General features: G+C 47.4%; 7 protein-coding genes across 7 annotated transcripts; 4 read left to right on the top strand and 3 right to left on the bottom strand.

The window, feature by feature from the left end:
- Window positions 1–18: 18 nt before the first annotated feature.
- On the top strand, window positions 19–794 carry FPSE_08084 (uncharacterized protein; the record flags this gene model as incomplete). Its single annotated transcript, XM_009261202.1, has 3 exons — window positions 19–60; window positions 117–557; window positions 618–794. 3 exons carry the CDS (start codon window positions 19–21, stop codon window positions 792–794), a joined length of 660 nt encoding a protein of 219 aa, XP_009259477.1.
- Window positions 795–1,171: 377 nt separating this feature from the next.
- Window positions 1,172–2,456, bottom strand: FPSE_08085 (uncharacterized protein; the record flags this gene model as incomplete). The annotated part of the gene is made up of 3 exons (XM_009261203.1): window positions 1,172–1,984; window positions 2,243–2,306; window positions 2,437–2,456. The coding sequence occupies 3 exons, from the start codon at window positions 2,454–2,456 to the stop codon at window positions 1,172–1,174; spliced, it is 897 nt and encodes a 298-aa protein (XP_009259478.1).
- A 541-nt stretch (window positions 2,457–2,997) lies between these two features.
- FPSE_08086 (uncharacterized protein) lies at window positions 2,998–5,130 on the top strand (the record flags this gene model as incomplete). Its single annotated transcript, XM_009261204.1, has 2 exons — window positions 2,998–3,221; window positions 4,359–5,130. 2 exons carry the CDS (start codon window positions 2,998–3,000, stop codon window positions 5,128–5,130), a joined length of 996 nt encoding a protein of 331 aa, XP_009259479.1.
- A 679-nt stretch (window positions 5,131–5,809) lies between these two features.
- FPSE_08087 (uncharacterized protein) lies at window positions 5,810–6,752 on the top strand (the record flags this gene model as incomplete). The annotated part of the gene is made up of 2 exons (XM_009261205.1): window positions 5,810–6,590; window positions 6,649–6,752. The coding sequence occupies 2 exons, from the start codon at window positions 5,810–5,812 to the stop codon at window positions 6,750–6,752; spliced, it is 885 nt and encodes a 294-aa protein (XP_009259480.1).
- A 362-nt stretch (window positions 6,753–7,114) lies between these two features.
- FPSE_08088 (uncharacterized protein) lies at window positions 7,115–7,604 on the bottom strand (the record flags this gene model as incomplete). Its single annotated transcript, XM_009261206.1, has 2 exons — window positions 7,115–7,332; window positions 7,394–7,604. The coding sequence occupies 2 exons, from the start codon at window positions 7,602–7,604 to the stop codon at window positions 7,115–7,117; spliced, it is 429 nt and encodes a 142-aa protein (XP_009259481.1).
- A 1,232-nt stretch (window positions 7,605–8,836) lies between these two features.
- FPSE_08089 (uncharacterized protein) lies at window positions 8,837–9,694 on the bottom strand (the record flags this gene model as incomplete). Its single annotated transcript, XM_009261207.1, has 3 exons — window positions 8,837–8,843; window positions 8,903–9,258; window positions 9,314–9,694. 3 exons carry the CDS (start codon window positions 9,692–9,694, stop codon window positions 8,837–8,839), a joined length of 744 nt encoding a protein of 247 aa, XP_009259482.1.
- A 2,542-nt stretch (window positions 9,695–12,236) lies between these two features.
- FPSE_08090 (uncharacterized protein) lies at window positions 12,237–15,734 on the top strand (the record flags this gene model as incomplete). Its single annotated transcript, XM_009261208.1, has 3 exons — window positions 12,237–12,304; window positions 12,373–15,000; window positions 15,059–15,734. The coding sequence occupies 3 exons, from the start codon at window positions 12,237–12,239 to the stop codon at window positions 15,732–15,734; spliced, it is 3,372 nt and encodes a 1,123-aa protein (XP_009259483.1).
- Window positions 15,735–16,181: the final 447 nt, after the last annotated feature.

Consider the following 16,181-nt stretch of genomic DNA (forward strand, 5'->3'; position numbering starts at 1 on the left):
AAGTTCCTATTTAACACCATGCGTTCTGCCACTGCCATTGTTTTGGCTATTGCCAACCTCGTCAGTACCCGGTAAACTCCAAAGAATTTGTGTCTAAGCTAACCTTCCATCGTCAGTCTTTGGTCCACGCTGCTCCATCACCCAAAGTCTATGATGAGAGTGTGTTCGAAAACGCCGGCACCCCAACCTGGAAGGTTGCCGTTGTGGAGGGCGAGGCCCCCGTTGAGATCAAGGGTACCATCCAAGATGTTATGGAGCAGCTCAAGGTCGACTACCCCGAGTACGCCCGCGAAGCTCAGGAAAAGATCGACACTGCTATTGAGACCGAACGCCTCGAGGAAGAAGCACCTCCATCCCGTGAGGCCCAGGCCCTTGCCGCCCTACAGAAGCGGGACCACAACATCTGCTGGAACTTCCCTGCTGCCAGGGAGAGACCTATCAACGACGGCATCCAGTACTTGCGTGGCATTTCTGGTGGTCTGACCGTTCGCGCAGGTCCTGGAGCCTGTGATAGAATCAGCTGCTCAAGCAATGCAGGCATCTTTATTTGCAACGATGTGAGTTATCCGCACCCCCAATGTATGGCGAGGAGAATAATAGCTGACCACGATATGTAGAATCGCACTCCGTTTTTTATCCCATCCTGGGATAATGTTGCCAACGCAGCTAAGGCTTGCAACAACGAGTGCCGCCGATTCTGTTTTGATTGCGGTCTTCAGACTGGTTGGTGGACCGCCGGACAGCGTTTCCATGACGCCAACTTCAATGTTATCATCCGCGAGTCATCTTGCTAGATATGGAGTCTATAGACGCTACATGAAAGTTAGTCTTACATGCTGGTCAATCAGATTGTTAGGAGACTGAGAGTCAGTCCAAGTCGAGTGTTATCCTAGAACCTGTTCGATTCGTTCACTACCACAATTACCTTCTATATTACGAGCAATACATTCATTGAATACGTTTTTAGAGACCTCATTAGTAGCTTCGGTTGATATAAATTAAAATTGAAGTGCAAGAGTAGGAATGATAGAGAATTTCTGTATTAACATATACCATCACGATTATCTGCTTTGAAGGTGAGACAACCCAAGGAATGAAAGACTGTAGTTCTTTCCACAGATTATCAATTTGCATCTTGGCCCTAGCCTGACTTTCCTGCACACGCTACTGCCTAGACGACTTCTTCCTGCTTCTTCCGTGCCTCTCTGCCTTGTGCCCCTGTACCTATCGTCATCCTGCACAATGCTTGATCTCGTTTCGGTATTGTCCGTATTATAGACATTATGTGTCTCAGCACCTTGGTTGTAACTTGATTCATCTGTGGCCAAGATACTAACATGAACGAGCCACGATACGGATAGTCTTGAGTGTCGGCATTGGCTACCTCATGGTTGTGGTTGCCATAGGACGATCTGCTGTAGTCTCTGTTATAGGCTTCATCGTAGACCGTGGAACCCTGGACAGCGTCGATGCCCTCCTGATAACCGGACTTATATCCTTCATCATAGCCTCTCTCGTAGTCGTTCTGGTAGTCTTGACGTTTCTGGTATTCATCTTGCTCAGTTGGCATGTCAGTAGAGATGGATGAATTGTCCGGAACTGATGTGGTACGATCAGATGTTGCCTCATAAGTGTTCCTTGCTGTTGCATAACGTTTGCTTGATGTCCCATAACTACCATACGCTGCAGGTCTAAGTACCTCGTTTACTGAAGCTCTCAGCGTCTCTTCGTTTGTTGGATCAGTCATTGTGCACAATTCCACAATTGCTTGGGGTTGCGATTCCGTCTCGACCACATCGTCAATTACCTGGAACTGACCTTCCGAGTCATCACCACTAGTTTTCAGCGGCGAAGGCCTCATCGCATCGCAATATTTCTTTTCACGAATAAGAGGTAGATATCGCCTGTTTGTTTCATCTGGTCGTTCGATGTCGAAGATCTCGCACTGATTGTAGACCTCGACTAGAAGCCACCAACAGAAATACTACAGAAAAGAAATTAAAACAGCCTTCTTTGGATCTCTAAGGATAAGGGATATTGCCCCTTTTTTGCGCTTAAGAGAGTTGACAGTCGCCGTGGATGATCACGTCGGTTTATCAATCGGGACCATTCGTACAGCAACATGAAGCCTTTCATTTTGATCGCCGTTGTCTTAAAGATAGCAGAGGTTGTGTCTGCCAATGACCTAGGCGTAATGGAGGTCCCGGTAGAGACATGGTGCATCACATACCTGTCTACCTACCTTGCTGCGGTCACGACCCAAGCCGACCTCTCGCCAACGGATAGACCGGATAATGAGGTACCATCTGTATAGAGTTCTTGTTGACTCCCCTTTGCGCCATCTATTCGTCCTACTTTTGCGTGAAACACTTCGGTATCCATCACAAGATTCGCTATGAGTATGATCCCTTGAATCGCCCGCTGAAAAATACTCACATTATGACAGGTACGGACATTGTTTTCTTTGGCAACCCATGTTTCTGCATCGAGGCACCCTATTCCTGTCTTGACCTCTATTGGATGAAGAGTCCCCTCTGATGGAGAGGTCGCCCTATTCTCCTCGGTATGCAGTGCTTCGACCCTGGATGAGTTCTCAGCCTTATCATTCAACTTGGTCCGGAACATGGTTTCGTTGTGGCTTGAGTCTTGAGAGTCACATACATATAACGATTCAATTCAACGGTTTCAAGCGCCGTCGAAAAACAGAGCCATTGACGTCGCCTTGCTTGTCGGGTGGCGCAGCATGGTTGCCAAGGATAAGCTGCATACTGTAGCATTACAATGCGCCGGGCCTTACAGTCTGTTATTGGCTCCGGAAAGCGCTTCGTTCCAGATTGACGTCAGGGGTATTCTGAAGAGGAAGTAGCCGATACTCTTCGCAGAAAAGCGAGCAGGGTTCACAGTGGCAATGAAACCCATTCAAATTGGGACTCCATTCCAACAAGGTCGGAGGGGAGATAGAAAACTTGCATTAGAACTCTCCCTACCCAAACTATAATGGCAGTATCAAAAGAGACCGCAGAGGAGGCACTCTTGGTCACCGATTCGAACAACAATCAGGAAGCACAAGAAGCTGCTGATACTTCAGCTACTTCTAAAAGAGCCAAATGGCAATTCAGCCTCATTGGTGGTGCAACCGCATGCATCGTCGTCCTAATCATCAACCTCGTTATTACCATCTGGTCAAGTGTGACCTTCGTCGGCAGCGAAACCGGGGATAGGTCGAGCCGAAGAATCATCTATGAGGGATCTTGCTCGGATTTATGTACCATCAATGTCGTGATCTACCTCGTTATCAATATCTTTAGTTCAATACTCCTTGCCTTAAGTAACTATGGCATGCAATGTCTCTCTGCGCCAATAAGAGCAGATGTAGACTATGCCCATACACGCAGAGACTGGATGGATATTGGAATACCTAGCTTTTGGAACTTGAGAATGGTGTCTCGAAAGAGAGTTTCCTTTTGGCTCCTTTTGGTCTTGTCTTCTGTTCCTCTGTATCTTTTGTAAGCTTCCTAAGTCCCTTTGCCTGCTTTTAGCTAATAGTATAGGTTCAACTTAGTGATCTATTCCTCTTTAATGACATGGGAATATTATAGTTTTTTTGTTGACTAAGATTTTTAACTCCTTTGGAAAGATGGTAAAGATTTCTATGAGAAATCTCTAGCCGATAAGCGAAGAGTCAAGCAGCTGGTGGCCAGTGACTATGGGAGGCTTGATAACCTTACGAATTTGGAATGTATCAATGAGTATGCTGTTGTGTTCCAAACTAAGAGAAAAGACATAATAGTTGTTGTCGAATTGGATGGATCTGTGGATAGTGTGATTGGGAGTCTAGATACTATGTGTGGTTCTTACCGTGCTTCTGCAGACTATAGCTGGATTTGCGGCTGGATTGGGGCATATTGCACTACATGTTGGAGCCAGCTACCTAAGGTTAGGAGTCAGCCTAATAATTGGAGCCCGTGGGGTAAGCGTGTGAAACATTGCCTCAGCCAGCCAGGAGAGCAAATGTGTCGACTGAACTTTGACGTTCGGATCGCAGTAGTCATACTTGTGGTCAATTTCGTTAAAGCAGTTACGCTGGTCTTTATAGCGCTGCGGCCACTAAAAGAGCCATTGTTTGTTCTTGGGGATGCTGTTTAGTCATTCTTGGTATCCCCAGATGAAATAACCACTGGAGCCTGCCTGGGATCTTCGCGCACGGCTAGGGTAGGCCGCTTCTATCTACCCTGCTTTATCGATATAGAACCCAGACGCCGAGGTGCCGCAGTAACCAAGATAAGATGGAGCTGGAGTCTTCTTATGTAAGGCTATAGGACCTTATAGACTGGCAAGTGCTGACCCTTTCTACCTAGGTATGGCCTCGTATTTATCGCCAGTTGCTCTCTCCTTGGATGGAGTGTCGACATAATCCCAGGCCCTAAAGATCTCAAGACCCTCTGGAATCTAGGATTTGGCAGTACGAACGAGCTGACATTGATATCAGGAAAAGGCTGGGACGATGAAGACGATAGCAGTCTTATTGCCAATATTCTCCTGGCCAACCTTCCTCAACTGGTCTTCTCATTCTTCTATTTTCAATATAATAGCCTTTTTACCTGCATGGCTGCTGCTGCGGAATGGAGTGCTTACGCCAATAAAAGGAGGTCTCTACGCGTATCATCTAACCCAAGAGGCAAGCAACGATCGCGATACTTCCTGCAACTACCATACCGCTATAGCATCCCCCTATTGTTAGCTTCCATTTTGATGCATTGGATGCTCTCGCAGAGTATCTTTGTGGTCGCTATTGAACAATCGGGGCGCTGGAAACTATTCACCAGTGGATACTCACCCATCGCCATGATTTTCGTCATCATCATTGCTGCATTCATGGCTGCTGCGGTTATAATTACAGCACTACGGCGTTTACCGACTATCATGCCTGTCGCTGCAAGTTGCAGTTTAGCGATTGCAGCTGCTTGCCACCACCCAGATAACAAACCGCAGCCGGACGCTTCCGTTTCTCGTCTTCAATGGGGTGTTATGCAGCGACAGAGAGATGAGTTGGGTAGAGAGCTTACGGGCCACTGTGGATTCTCTCAATACCCAGTAGAGAAGCCAGAATGGGGGATTGTATACCGTTGATGATACGAACCACCCTCTTTGATAATGTCAATCCAAGAGCTGCCATCCGTTCGCTATGGAGCAGTCAGTCTCTCCACAAGATTTGAATGCTCTTGGCAATAAGATGCTGACAGTATTTTCGCATTTCATGATATTTCATTGGCTCGTTTATTGCTTCCACTTCCCCGCGACAAAGCCTAATAAGAGCTTATGCTTATGTCCCAAGAAAGACTTGAGTCTCGGGTTTGCGTAAATACGACTGGCTAGTCTAGTCAATGTCTCAATCTTTTTATACATCACACGATGCCGTTGGTCGGGATACATAGAGGTCTTGCCTTCCTACTTCCATGTATATCTAGGTAGCTTACGTGAGGTATCTGTACTGACTATTGATCTTGGCGAGACAGTTGAACTCCAGGATAGTAAGACATGGTGAGATTCTAGACTTGCAGATAACAAAACTTCACTACGAGGTAGTATTTTCAGATGTTGCCAAGTTACGAAAGTCCCATTCCAATATGGCCTTATCGTCGACTTACGACTCTCAGAAGAAAAATATAATACCCATTAGACTTCTTACAAGTATAAGAAGGATACAAATCTCCCTTGAAAAAAAGAGAGAATCATCATCCTTCTCGTCAACCTTCATCTAAAGCAACCAACAATATCCACACCCATCAACTGATCATTTCTGCCCAACATGCGCTTCTACACAGCGTCTCTCTTCCTTCCCCTCCTCCCCGGTGTCACAGCTTGGGCCTTTCCCTCCCACAGCCTCAACCGTCGTGAAGCCTTCGAGCTAACTGAGCGCGAGGACTCTGGCGGCGATAAAGGGTGGATTGTTCCTGCCAACGTCACCGTCGAGGACTGGGACACCGCTGAGCCCGGAGATGGCTGGATTCCTGTCGATGAGTATATGAGGAGAATGGGCATCGCCCCCCTCGAGGACGCTCCATATCTTGAAGAACCAGACATTGAGACTCTTCCATTACCACAAGCTAAAAGAGGACCGCTCGAAGAACGGGCCGCTCGCACTAGAGTCAACATCGGCAGGAAGCTGACTGATTATGGCTGTGCTGCATCGATCCGCAAGCCAATTGAGGAATCTCTCAACATGCTCTGCCGTGACGGCTTTTGCGACCAGAGCATTTCCTATGTCCGCACCATAGATTGGCTTGACAACGGCTTCGGCTCCGGCATGTCTCGACGAAAGCTAATCGTGGATATCAAGGGCAATTACAGAGGATCTCGAACCAAGGGGAATGTTATCGAGGCCGCTAAGCGCATCGTTAATCCCGATAGTGTCAGCCATGCCAAGCGGTCCCTGAAAATCGATAGCACAACATGCCTCAGATACGGCATTTGCAAGATTGTCACCTGCGACATGTCCAAGTTTGCCAACTTTATTTCCATCACCAAGTTTGAAGATCCCGCTACATACATTTCGATCGATATGCATATCAGGATGAACGAGTCGAACAGTGGGTGTCTCTCTGCGCTGCCAACACACACATGATAGATACTAATAGAACGGAATAGATCACTGTATCGCTCGTGGAGCCCTTTCGGCCATTGGTGGCGCTATCTCTGGGATTGCGGGAGGTTTCTTTGGCATTGCCGACGCACTTACTCCTGGATGCTAGGAATCTTGACTGATATCCGATGCGGGGTGTTATGAGGCTTCGGAGTGAGGTCGCTAGTTGAACGGGCTTACGAGGACGTATTGGTCTGGTGGTCTAAGGAGAAGGGTTCTTCTATGTAAATCTAAACAATACTGTTGAAGCCAAATATGGGATATCTCATATCCTTTGCTCTAGATAGTATTCTTTTGAAAATCTTGAATCAAGCTGTCAACTACCCGTGCCAGCTCTACAGGACGTGATAACATCGGACTGTGACAGGAATAGAGCTCAGGCCATCGAATGGCTTCGCTCTCAGACTCTGTCGCTTGGTCTGTAGGTAGCAATGATGCCAGAGGTATCTTGAGCTTCATGGGTGGTACGGTTTAGAGCAGTTGGGAAGGTTGCGAGACAACAATCCAGTGTAAGAATTGATTAGTACCGTTGCCGGGAGTCCTGAGCGCCGCTTTCTCGCCTGCGCCAAACGCAACAACACAGCGAGCAATGAACGCCCCGCGGGAGAAGCCGATAAGCACGACGGAGTCACCCTTCTCAAAGTAGTTGCAGATGAAGCCATAAGCTGCGAGAATCTTCTCGTCGAGACCTAGCAAGTTTTGATGGTCAGCGCATTATTTACGTCTCATAAGTGGATCGTATCATGTTACCAAAACCGGTTGCTTGATTCTTCATCCTGAGCCAGCTGCCTCCTTCCGAGCCTATTCCCGATAAGTAGCCAACAACCTGCTTGGTGGTTTTGTCCTTGCTGCTGTATTCGCTGATACACTCAGCGATGCAATCGACGTTGGACCACATAGTCCCATCGCTACGTAGGTCGTTGTTTGTGCCATCGAAACACACGATGATACACTTTCTCATAGTGGTGGTAGATCGAATAGGTAGGTTTACAGTCTATGCATAGTGTGTGTTGTTCGTATATTTCGTACGAATAAAGGTGAAATACTCTTTTATTTATATTGAGTGATTAATCTCTATTACCATTTCATACAGTAGGCTCAATCACAGAGGCGAGGGAGTGACGCTCTATACTGTTAAGCAACACTAAGAGTAAGCCTAGGGTTGCATTTTGGCGTCTTGATAGCCTCGCCCAGCATGCCGTTCTTAGCGATGCAGAGGTCTGCAGATTCCAAGTCACCGTGTCCAGCCCATAAGCTGTTTATAATAACATCAGTGAACTTGTCGTTGTTATTCTATCTCGACCTTTCTACATTCCGCCACCGCTATCGAGACCACCTTTATCACTTTGATATCTTGAAATGTCACTTTTGCACGTTATGGTGTACTTTGCTTTTCATTTTCAGCCTAGCTCTGTGGCGTGTCAAACGATGACTGGATGAATATGGCAGTGACTAACTCATTTTTGTTACATTATGTAGCAGGTTGGATTGGGAAAGACGCATGACAACCTTGGAGTCACAGTTGTGGGTGTCAACACAGCCGCATGGACAAGGTGACAGATCTTGACACGGCCACGTCTCGAAGTACCGAAATGTCTTGAGATAAACTGTTTTTTTCTTCTCGTAGGCATGTGGTTTATTTTGATACACAAATAGTTGCCTTAAATTCTCCATCAAGATTGTAGAAAGACTTCGATACCAAACCATGGCACATCAATAGCGGAATCGTGTATGACATAGGGTTATCGAAATGAGACATTTAAGCTGGATTTCCTCCCCACCCACTTGTCTTGAACCCTACTCTTCCGCACAGCTACATCTCGACGAAATCACGTCAAGGACGCTAGATGTGGTGGCTATGCACCTATCAAGATGTCAAATGCTACCACCGCATAGTGTCTGGAACAACCACACTACAGCCGGGCGTAAGTAATTACAATTGCAAGAGACGCTGCGACAACCTGGGCGAATGCGAATGAAGTCCCCCAATCACCCCCTGTACCCTTCCAAATGACTACGCAAAGCCAAATGAGAGCAACTGCGAGTGCAGTACACGAGGCTTCGAAGGGAAGTTCTATACACATCCTGTCTGTCTGCCACCCCAAAACAAAGTGCAGGCCTCTCCTCCACGTTGTACATAGAAACTCTTGATTTGGAAGAGGCAAATTTATTCCTTTTGGGCCCCTGGATATGTTAGATTCTGTCACTTCCGTCGGTAGGGTCACGGGGGAAGATGGGATAAGTGTAGGAAAGACGTACTTAATTTCATAGATGCAGGTGTCTTGCGCCATGCCCTTAAGACTGTCTAGTCCATTGGCTTCCATGGGGTTTCGAGCGCAATCCGTCAGACGCGACAAGAATAGAAGCTGTTTAAGACGCTGCTCGGCCTTCTCTGCTTCAACTTTAATACATGGTTCAGACCACTCCCGCATACCAATAAGGCACTTGTCGCTATGCTCACGATCGTCTAGACATATTTGATCAAGATCAAAAAAAGAATCAGTTGGATGCCTTGCTATAGCCTCCTTGCATTTTTCCGAGATATTCTCAAGGTTGGCGGTTTCCATGTAAATAGGGTAGCGTCCATCTGACTCAACAACACCGTCAAATTGAAACTAAGTTTTTTTAGTACTCTTATACTAACCACTGCCGATTTGAGTGTGAGCTTACATTAACCTCTGTGACCTTGATAATTCCATAATAAGGCAACCATCTCTTCCAATGGCCAAGATGCTGGTAGCACGTGTCCAGCAATCTTTCATAGATCTCGCAATCAGACTCACCAGCACTATCCCAGAGCGAATTTGGTTTATATCTGGTTGTTGTCTTGTCGGGGTTTTTCCTAATTTCCCTTACCTGGCGAGACTCTGTTGGTCGCAGGCACGGGACAAGAACAGCATATTGACCTTGGCTGTGACTTTCTAAGCAAATAAAGCATCCCTGTCCCGCGCGCTGTCGCAAGTCTGGTATGTCTTTAGGGGCCAGTGGAGCCGTGCTTTCATCAGGGTTGCCCTGGCGTTCGAGATCCTCTGCATCACTAACAGAGGCCATTTCCAATTACACAAGAAGGGTTGGAGTTCCACGTTCAACATTTTCACTCTCACATGGCGGCTTAAGTAGAAAAATACCAAGGGTAAAATTTTGATATGACTCATGAGAGGATGAAAACAGTATTGCATAGATGAGTCGTGGCCTTTTGTGATTCGATGGCTTATTGAGGCTGACCCGAGGCGGAATATAAGACTTCATCACCTGTAGCGCTGCATAGCCTTATTGTCAAATGAGGCTGTGAACTTCTTTGGAAGTTTTCCATTGTGGTTTCATCAGATACATGGAACATTAAGCTAAAATTTCTTATGTCAAGGGATTAGAGGTTCTCAGTCAGCGTAACAGCTAAGTAACTTCGAGAAATCTTTACGTTGATGCAGCTGTTATGTGGAGGGTATCATGAGTGCAATCATGTGATCACATTATACATGTGTAAATATGTTTTTCTTATCTGTGGTTCTTCAGCTTAGATCTCCTTCAATTTATCTGGTTCTCACTCTTATTCTTTACAAGCTATTAGCCCTTATTGAGCCACTTTGTACTCGATGCATGTGCGTATAAACACTGGCAGCGACTAGAATAAACAGAATCGGTAAGTTAAAATTTTTGGAAGGCAGAATTTGCCAAAGCTCAGTAGGTTTGGCATTTTCTGTAATGTTTGCGATTTTATCGCATCTTGGTCAGGTCATCATCATTCATAATTATGTGGTATCATTTTAACCCAATTACCCTATATCTGGGGGAGCAAGTTCGTCTACCTTGTCGCTAAGCTGCAGTGAAAGAAAAGATAGATAAAGAAAGAATGCGAAAAATGTCCTAACCATTACGATTATGCTGAACAGCTTAAGGGCCGCGAAATATGGGATGCTCGACTTTGAGAAGCGACATACTTTCGTATTGATCTTCTTGAATTGACCAGGGCGCAAACATTGCACAAGAGCCAATCTGAGGACCTGCCCCGCCAACGAGGGGTCTCTGTCACACTACAAAGGCGGCATCGCTTGGTGTCTCGGGATTGTTTATTCGATATTGGGCGAGTAGTGAGAATCGTGGTCTTTTGACCTCGATGAAGCTTTGACGATGGCTGGCTGATTTTTCTTGTGGAAGTGCTTTTGCATGCAGGAGGCAGCATAATGCTGTGTAAAGCTTGCGAAATGTCGAGTGCGAGATTGGACATTATGGATAGGCTTTTGTCATCGGTGACAGCGATGGGGTCGTTTAGAAAGTGGTCGATGTTTTGAGCGTCGGCTAGTTTTCGCAAAGTGTGGACATCTTGTAAGATCTGTAAGGCCTGTTAGGATATCCGTACAGCTAATTGACTTTTCTTGATATGACTTGCCGGATGAATCAATGCTGCAGTGGTGGAATCTACAGACGTAGAGTTGATTAACGGTTGGAGGAAAAAATTGCTGGGCCTTGCCATTGAATTGGTATGGGACGACATTTGTAGGTAGAGAAAAGTGAGATGCAGGTAGTGCTTGATGAATTGACCGGGGCGGTTAGCCTTATATAGTGGCTCAATGGTAAAACATGTTGATATCTACAGTAACGTGTGGATGGTCTAGTCCATCCAGCGGAGCTCCTCCGAGACACTGACATTACATCAAACTGACGTAGACAGCAGATAAACAACAACAGAGGCATCGTGAGTTGTCCAATCAGATGAGGAACGGAAACGGCCCGGAAGAGCCAACCCAATATTGTATCTAGGCGCATGCACTATTCGCAGAAACGTCCACTAACAAGCATGCCATTCATTAGTTGAACGTTTAATGTCCGTCTTCAGTGGAGCTCAGGGTCTTTTTCTTTTCCCTTTGTCTTTCCATGGTCTTTTTCTTTTCCCGTTGTCTTTCCATGGTCTTTCTCTTTTCCCTTTGTCTTTCCAGGGTCTTTCACCTTTTCTGCTTCGCGGGGCCTCCGAAGAGTACGCACTGGGTACGTTGTGCTCCGTATACATCTGGGCCCCAAGACTGGGAAGCCACCTTTTTCTGCTTGCAGGTTGCAAGGGCAGCCAAGGTGAATTTTGCCACTGAACTTTTTTGCACTTATCATTGCTTGTGCTCAGTTGAGCCACAGTCAGTTACCGAGGGACTTTGACTTGCCACTTGCAGTCTGGGCCTGGTCCCTGAAACCTCCTACAATGCGTCGTAATGGTGTGCATGGGCCAGTCCAGACCCCATCCAAGTGGTGCTGGGGTCCCAGTTTATTCAGTCCAGACCGACCTTGGTGGTGCTGGGGTCTCGGCTTGTTCAGTCCAGACCGGCCAATGGCCCTTGCAAGGGTCACATCTGACAGGGTTAGTGATACCCGATTACTGTGCTGGCGTTACATTGTACTCGGACTTTATATGGGGTTTCAATCCCGGGCAGCCAAGATTCTCGTGTTTTTTCCTGCATGGAAAACTTTGTGGCTAAAGTGGACGTGTCAACTGTCCGTTTGGTTTGCGCTTTAGGCCTAAATTCCAATCCCCCCATCTGCCTGTTTCCCAGCCGTCTCATCACCGCTTCTTTACGTGGATCTTTCTGCGTGTCATTGAGGACAACATATGGCCCTGCCTTTACCACTGCCAGCTTGGCAGCAAAGAGAGCTTGTTCGTGAGAGGGAAACCTTTAGGTTCGTCTCATCGCGTCATTCATTATATTTTCCGCGTATCCTTAACTGACATTCAATGCAATTGGTAGATATGATCCCTCCTTGATAGCAAAGTCTATCCTCAACTCTCCAGATCACCTGATACCGTCTCCCAATCTCACCACTTCACCTGATGCCACCTTGACTTCATTTTGTCAACTCGCAGCCCTACGTCTCAACGCCTCACGATCTCTAGTATCACTCTTTGATCGCTCTAGCCAGTATGTCGTCGCGGAAGCTACACAATCTGGCCGTCTTGTTCCAAACTCCCTCTCCGCAAGCCCTGACCAAGGCTTATGGCTCTGCGGGACACACTTTACTCGCTCATTTGGAGTTTGCGAACGGGTCATACAGGAATCCGCCAAGGTCTTGCCATCCAACCCTCAGATTACAGTAATCAACGACCTTGCTGAAGATGAGATATTATGCCTACGGCCTTACTGCCACGCTTGGCCCAATAATCGCTTCTACGCCGGCATCCCGTTGACAACTCCCAGAGGGATTGTCATTGGAGTCCTTTGCGTTTTCGATTCGCAGCCGCGATCAGGCTTGGACAGTACATCGAAAACCATCCTGCAAGACCTATCTCAATGTATCATGTCACATCTTGAAGACCGTCGCGTCAGCGAGCGATATCGTCAAGCAGATCGTGTGACCCGCGGCATCCGACGCTTCTTCCACGGGCGCACCACCAAGACAGATCTTCAACGCGATCGCCTGCTTGCAGCTGAACCGAGACTTCGAACTCCAGGAGCAGACTTTAGCCCACAGTTCAACCACTCCACTGACACCAGACATGGGGATGATCGATTGTCGAGCACATGTGCCAGTGCAGCTCATATCATGCGCGATGCCCTCGAAGTTGATGGACTTGTACTTTTGGATGCCTCGAACTCACATCGAAGCCCTGGAGCAGAGGTGAAAGGTCCCATTGGCGCACCGAAAGATGCCCGGCTTGCGGCTGATGACCTATGCCCCGTCCTCGGCTCGTCTGTCACAGCCGAGTTCAAGCAAGAAGCAACTTCCTACTTCGGGCATTCGACCCTACACACCTCAATTTTGCGACGATTACTTCACTATTGCCCACGTGGGACGATATGGACATTCGACGGTTCCGACGGCGACACCAGTGATGAACCAAGTGATGAAATCTCCTCAGACGTTTCTGAAAATGACGATATTGCAGAAGAGTCAGATGAAACATCACCTGTCAACCCAGACGATACAATAAAGCATCATACAAAACGACAACAGCTGAGAAAGGACATAAAGACCCTTCTGCCTGGTGCAAAAAGCGTAGCATTCTTCCCCATTTGGAATGCTCAAAAACGACGCTGGTTTGCTGGTGGTTTCGCCTACACCAACAACACGAGCCGGGTTTTCTCTCACAAGCGGGAGCTAAGCTACCTGCGAGCTCTCGGGACAGTCCTCATGGCTGAAGTGTCGTTCATCAAGGAGCGGGAGGTGGAACATTCCAAATTGGATGTTCTGGACTCCATCTCCCACGAACTACGCTCCCCGCTGCATGGTATTTTCTTCGGTACCGGGGTGCTGCGTTCTGGCAAGCTGAATTCGTCCCAAAACGATGCTTTGTTATCTGTTGAGGCTTGCAGTCAGACTTTGCTAGACACTATCGATCAGATTCTCGACTGGAGCAAGATCAACCATTTCTCAACGTCGCTTGAGAAGGGCTCTGGATACACTCACACAGACGTGGACAGTCGTGTGCTTCGTTCTTCTCGGACCAACAGTATGGAGGCTGGTATGATGAGCATTGCATCTGACGTTAACCTCCCACAGTTGATTGAGGATGTCATAGAGAGTGTGCACGTGGGACACGAGTTTCAGAAACACACATTAGGAACGCCCGGTGGCAGTGTCAAATTGGTCGCCCACTTCGAACCCAACCCCAGATGGGGATTTCACGTACAGCCTGGCGCAATTCGACGCATCGTGATGAACATCTTGGGGAACTCGCTGCGGTTTACGTCCAGTGGCGCCATCCACATCCGAGTCGGACAATCAGAAACGGATGATGTTTCGGTGCGTCTTGTGACACTCACCATCAGTGACACAGGCTGCGGTATGAGTAGCGAGTTTCTCGCCAACGATCTCTTCAGTCCGTTTACTCAGCAAAACATGATGGATGCCGGCACCGGATTGGGTTTGAGTATAGTCCGACGCATCACGCAGAATCTTGGCGGGAACGTCGAGGTTCAGAGTTTAGTCTCTGTTGGCACTACTGTGCGCGTCACTCTGCCTCTTCAGCTAACTGATAAGATGGCCGAGGGAACCGACGCAGCCTTGCAGCAAGATTTGAACAAAGGTCTTGAGGGACTAAGGGTCTCTGTTGTAGGGCTACAGGAATCAAAAGCTGAGAACACCACCATTCTTGGATGGGATTCATTGATGAGCGAGAAGGATTGCATTTTAGCTATCTGTCGAGACTGGTTGGGCTCACATATTGTCGAGATGCCAGATATCCAGCACCAACATCCTCACGTCGTGCTTTGTGATGAGCACTCTGTGGACAGAACGAAGCTGCTTATACAAGGAAATAACTCGACGTCGCTCATAGTCATCTGCGATGATCCTGTTGTTGCTCGAAAGCTTGAGATGGAAAAGGCCAACGACGGAAGCCCAGGCGGTGACCGCGTAGTCCTTTTCACACACCGACCGTAAGACACCCTATTCTTGAACAGCGTCTTGTTTATTCGTCGCGCTAATTTATCATAGAGTCGGACCTCGAAAGCTACAGAGGCTTGTGTTCCGTTTGGAGCAAGGCCAGAAAACACCAAGGCCGAAGTTGATTGATTCGATAACCCCGATTGGTATCAATTTCCCTGCAGATGGAGCATTGAAAGTACGGTTAGATCCACCAACGCCGCCAGATGCTGAGTGTGAGAGGCGAGATAGCCCCAGGCTGCATCTTCCGACAACTTCAGAATGGTGCCCGTCTCAACAATCTCCTCGTTCACCTCTCACAACCCCACCAGAGAAGTCGAATCCTATCTACAGCCCAGAATCAGCCGGGAAAACATTCCTACTCGTCGACGACAATCCCATCAACCTCAAAATGCTCGTCATGTTTATGAAAAAGTTGAAACTGCAGTACAGCACAGCCTCCAACGGCCAAGAGGCTGTGGCCAAGTACAAAGAGAACCCAGCGAGCTATAAATGCGTATTTATGGATATATCCATGCCCGTGATGAACGGGTTTGAAGCTACGCGCCATATACGCACGTTTGAGGCTGAGTGTGCGATTCCAAAGTGCAGTATTTTTGCACTTACTGGTTTGGCATCGCGCGATGCTCAGCAGGAGGCGGTGTTAAGTGGTATTGACTTGTTCTTGACGAAACCTATTGCGTTGGCGGAGATGAAGCATCTACTGGAGTCCAAGGAGTTGATTTGAGACTGGTGTTAATATCACGATACGGGGAAGTATACGATTGGCTTAGGCGTTTAGGTAGCGTGAGTTGGGAGAAACTATTGCTGTGCATGACGAGAAAGAAAACGTTTTCCATAAGTCGGCTTGAGGAATCAGCAATTGAAGTATACGGTAAGCTGTCCTCTGGGGTAACTGAATAAATACTAACTATTTCCCTTCTCGCTTGGCCTTTCAGCATAACTAAATCATATTAGCCCCATACACTCATGACACACCGCAACGTTAGTATCGATGGCGTCTCTGTATAATTATGACTACGCTACCAACTGAACTCTTACAATTTGTCAGGCCATTCTGAGACAAAACACAGAGATATTAAAACTTGGTCGCATTTGCACATCCGATATTAACCTCAAACCGCTTTGATACTTTACTAACCGATTCCGCGTCACGTCTTGTCAGACGAAAGTC

Source organism: Fusarium pseudograminearum, chromosome 2 (assembly GCF_000303195.2).
Source record: "Fusarium pseudograminearum CS3096 chromosome 2, whole genome shotgun sequence".
NCBI lineage: Eukaryota > Fungi > Ascomycota > Sordariomycetes > Hypocreales > Nectriaceae > Fusarium > Fusarium pseudograminearum.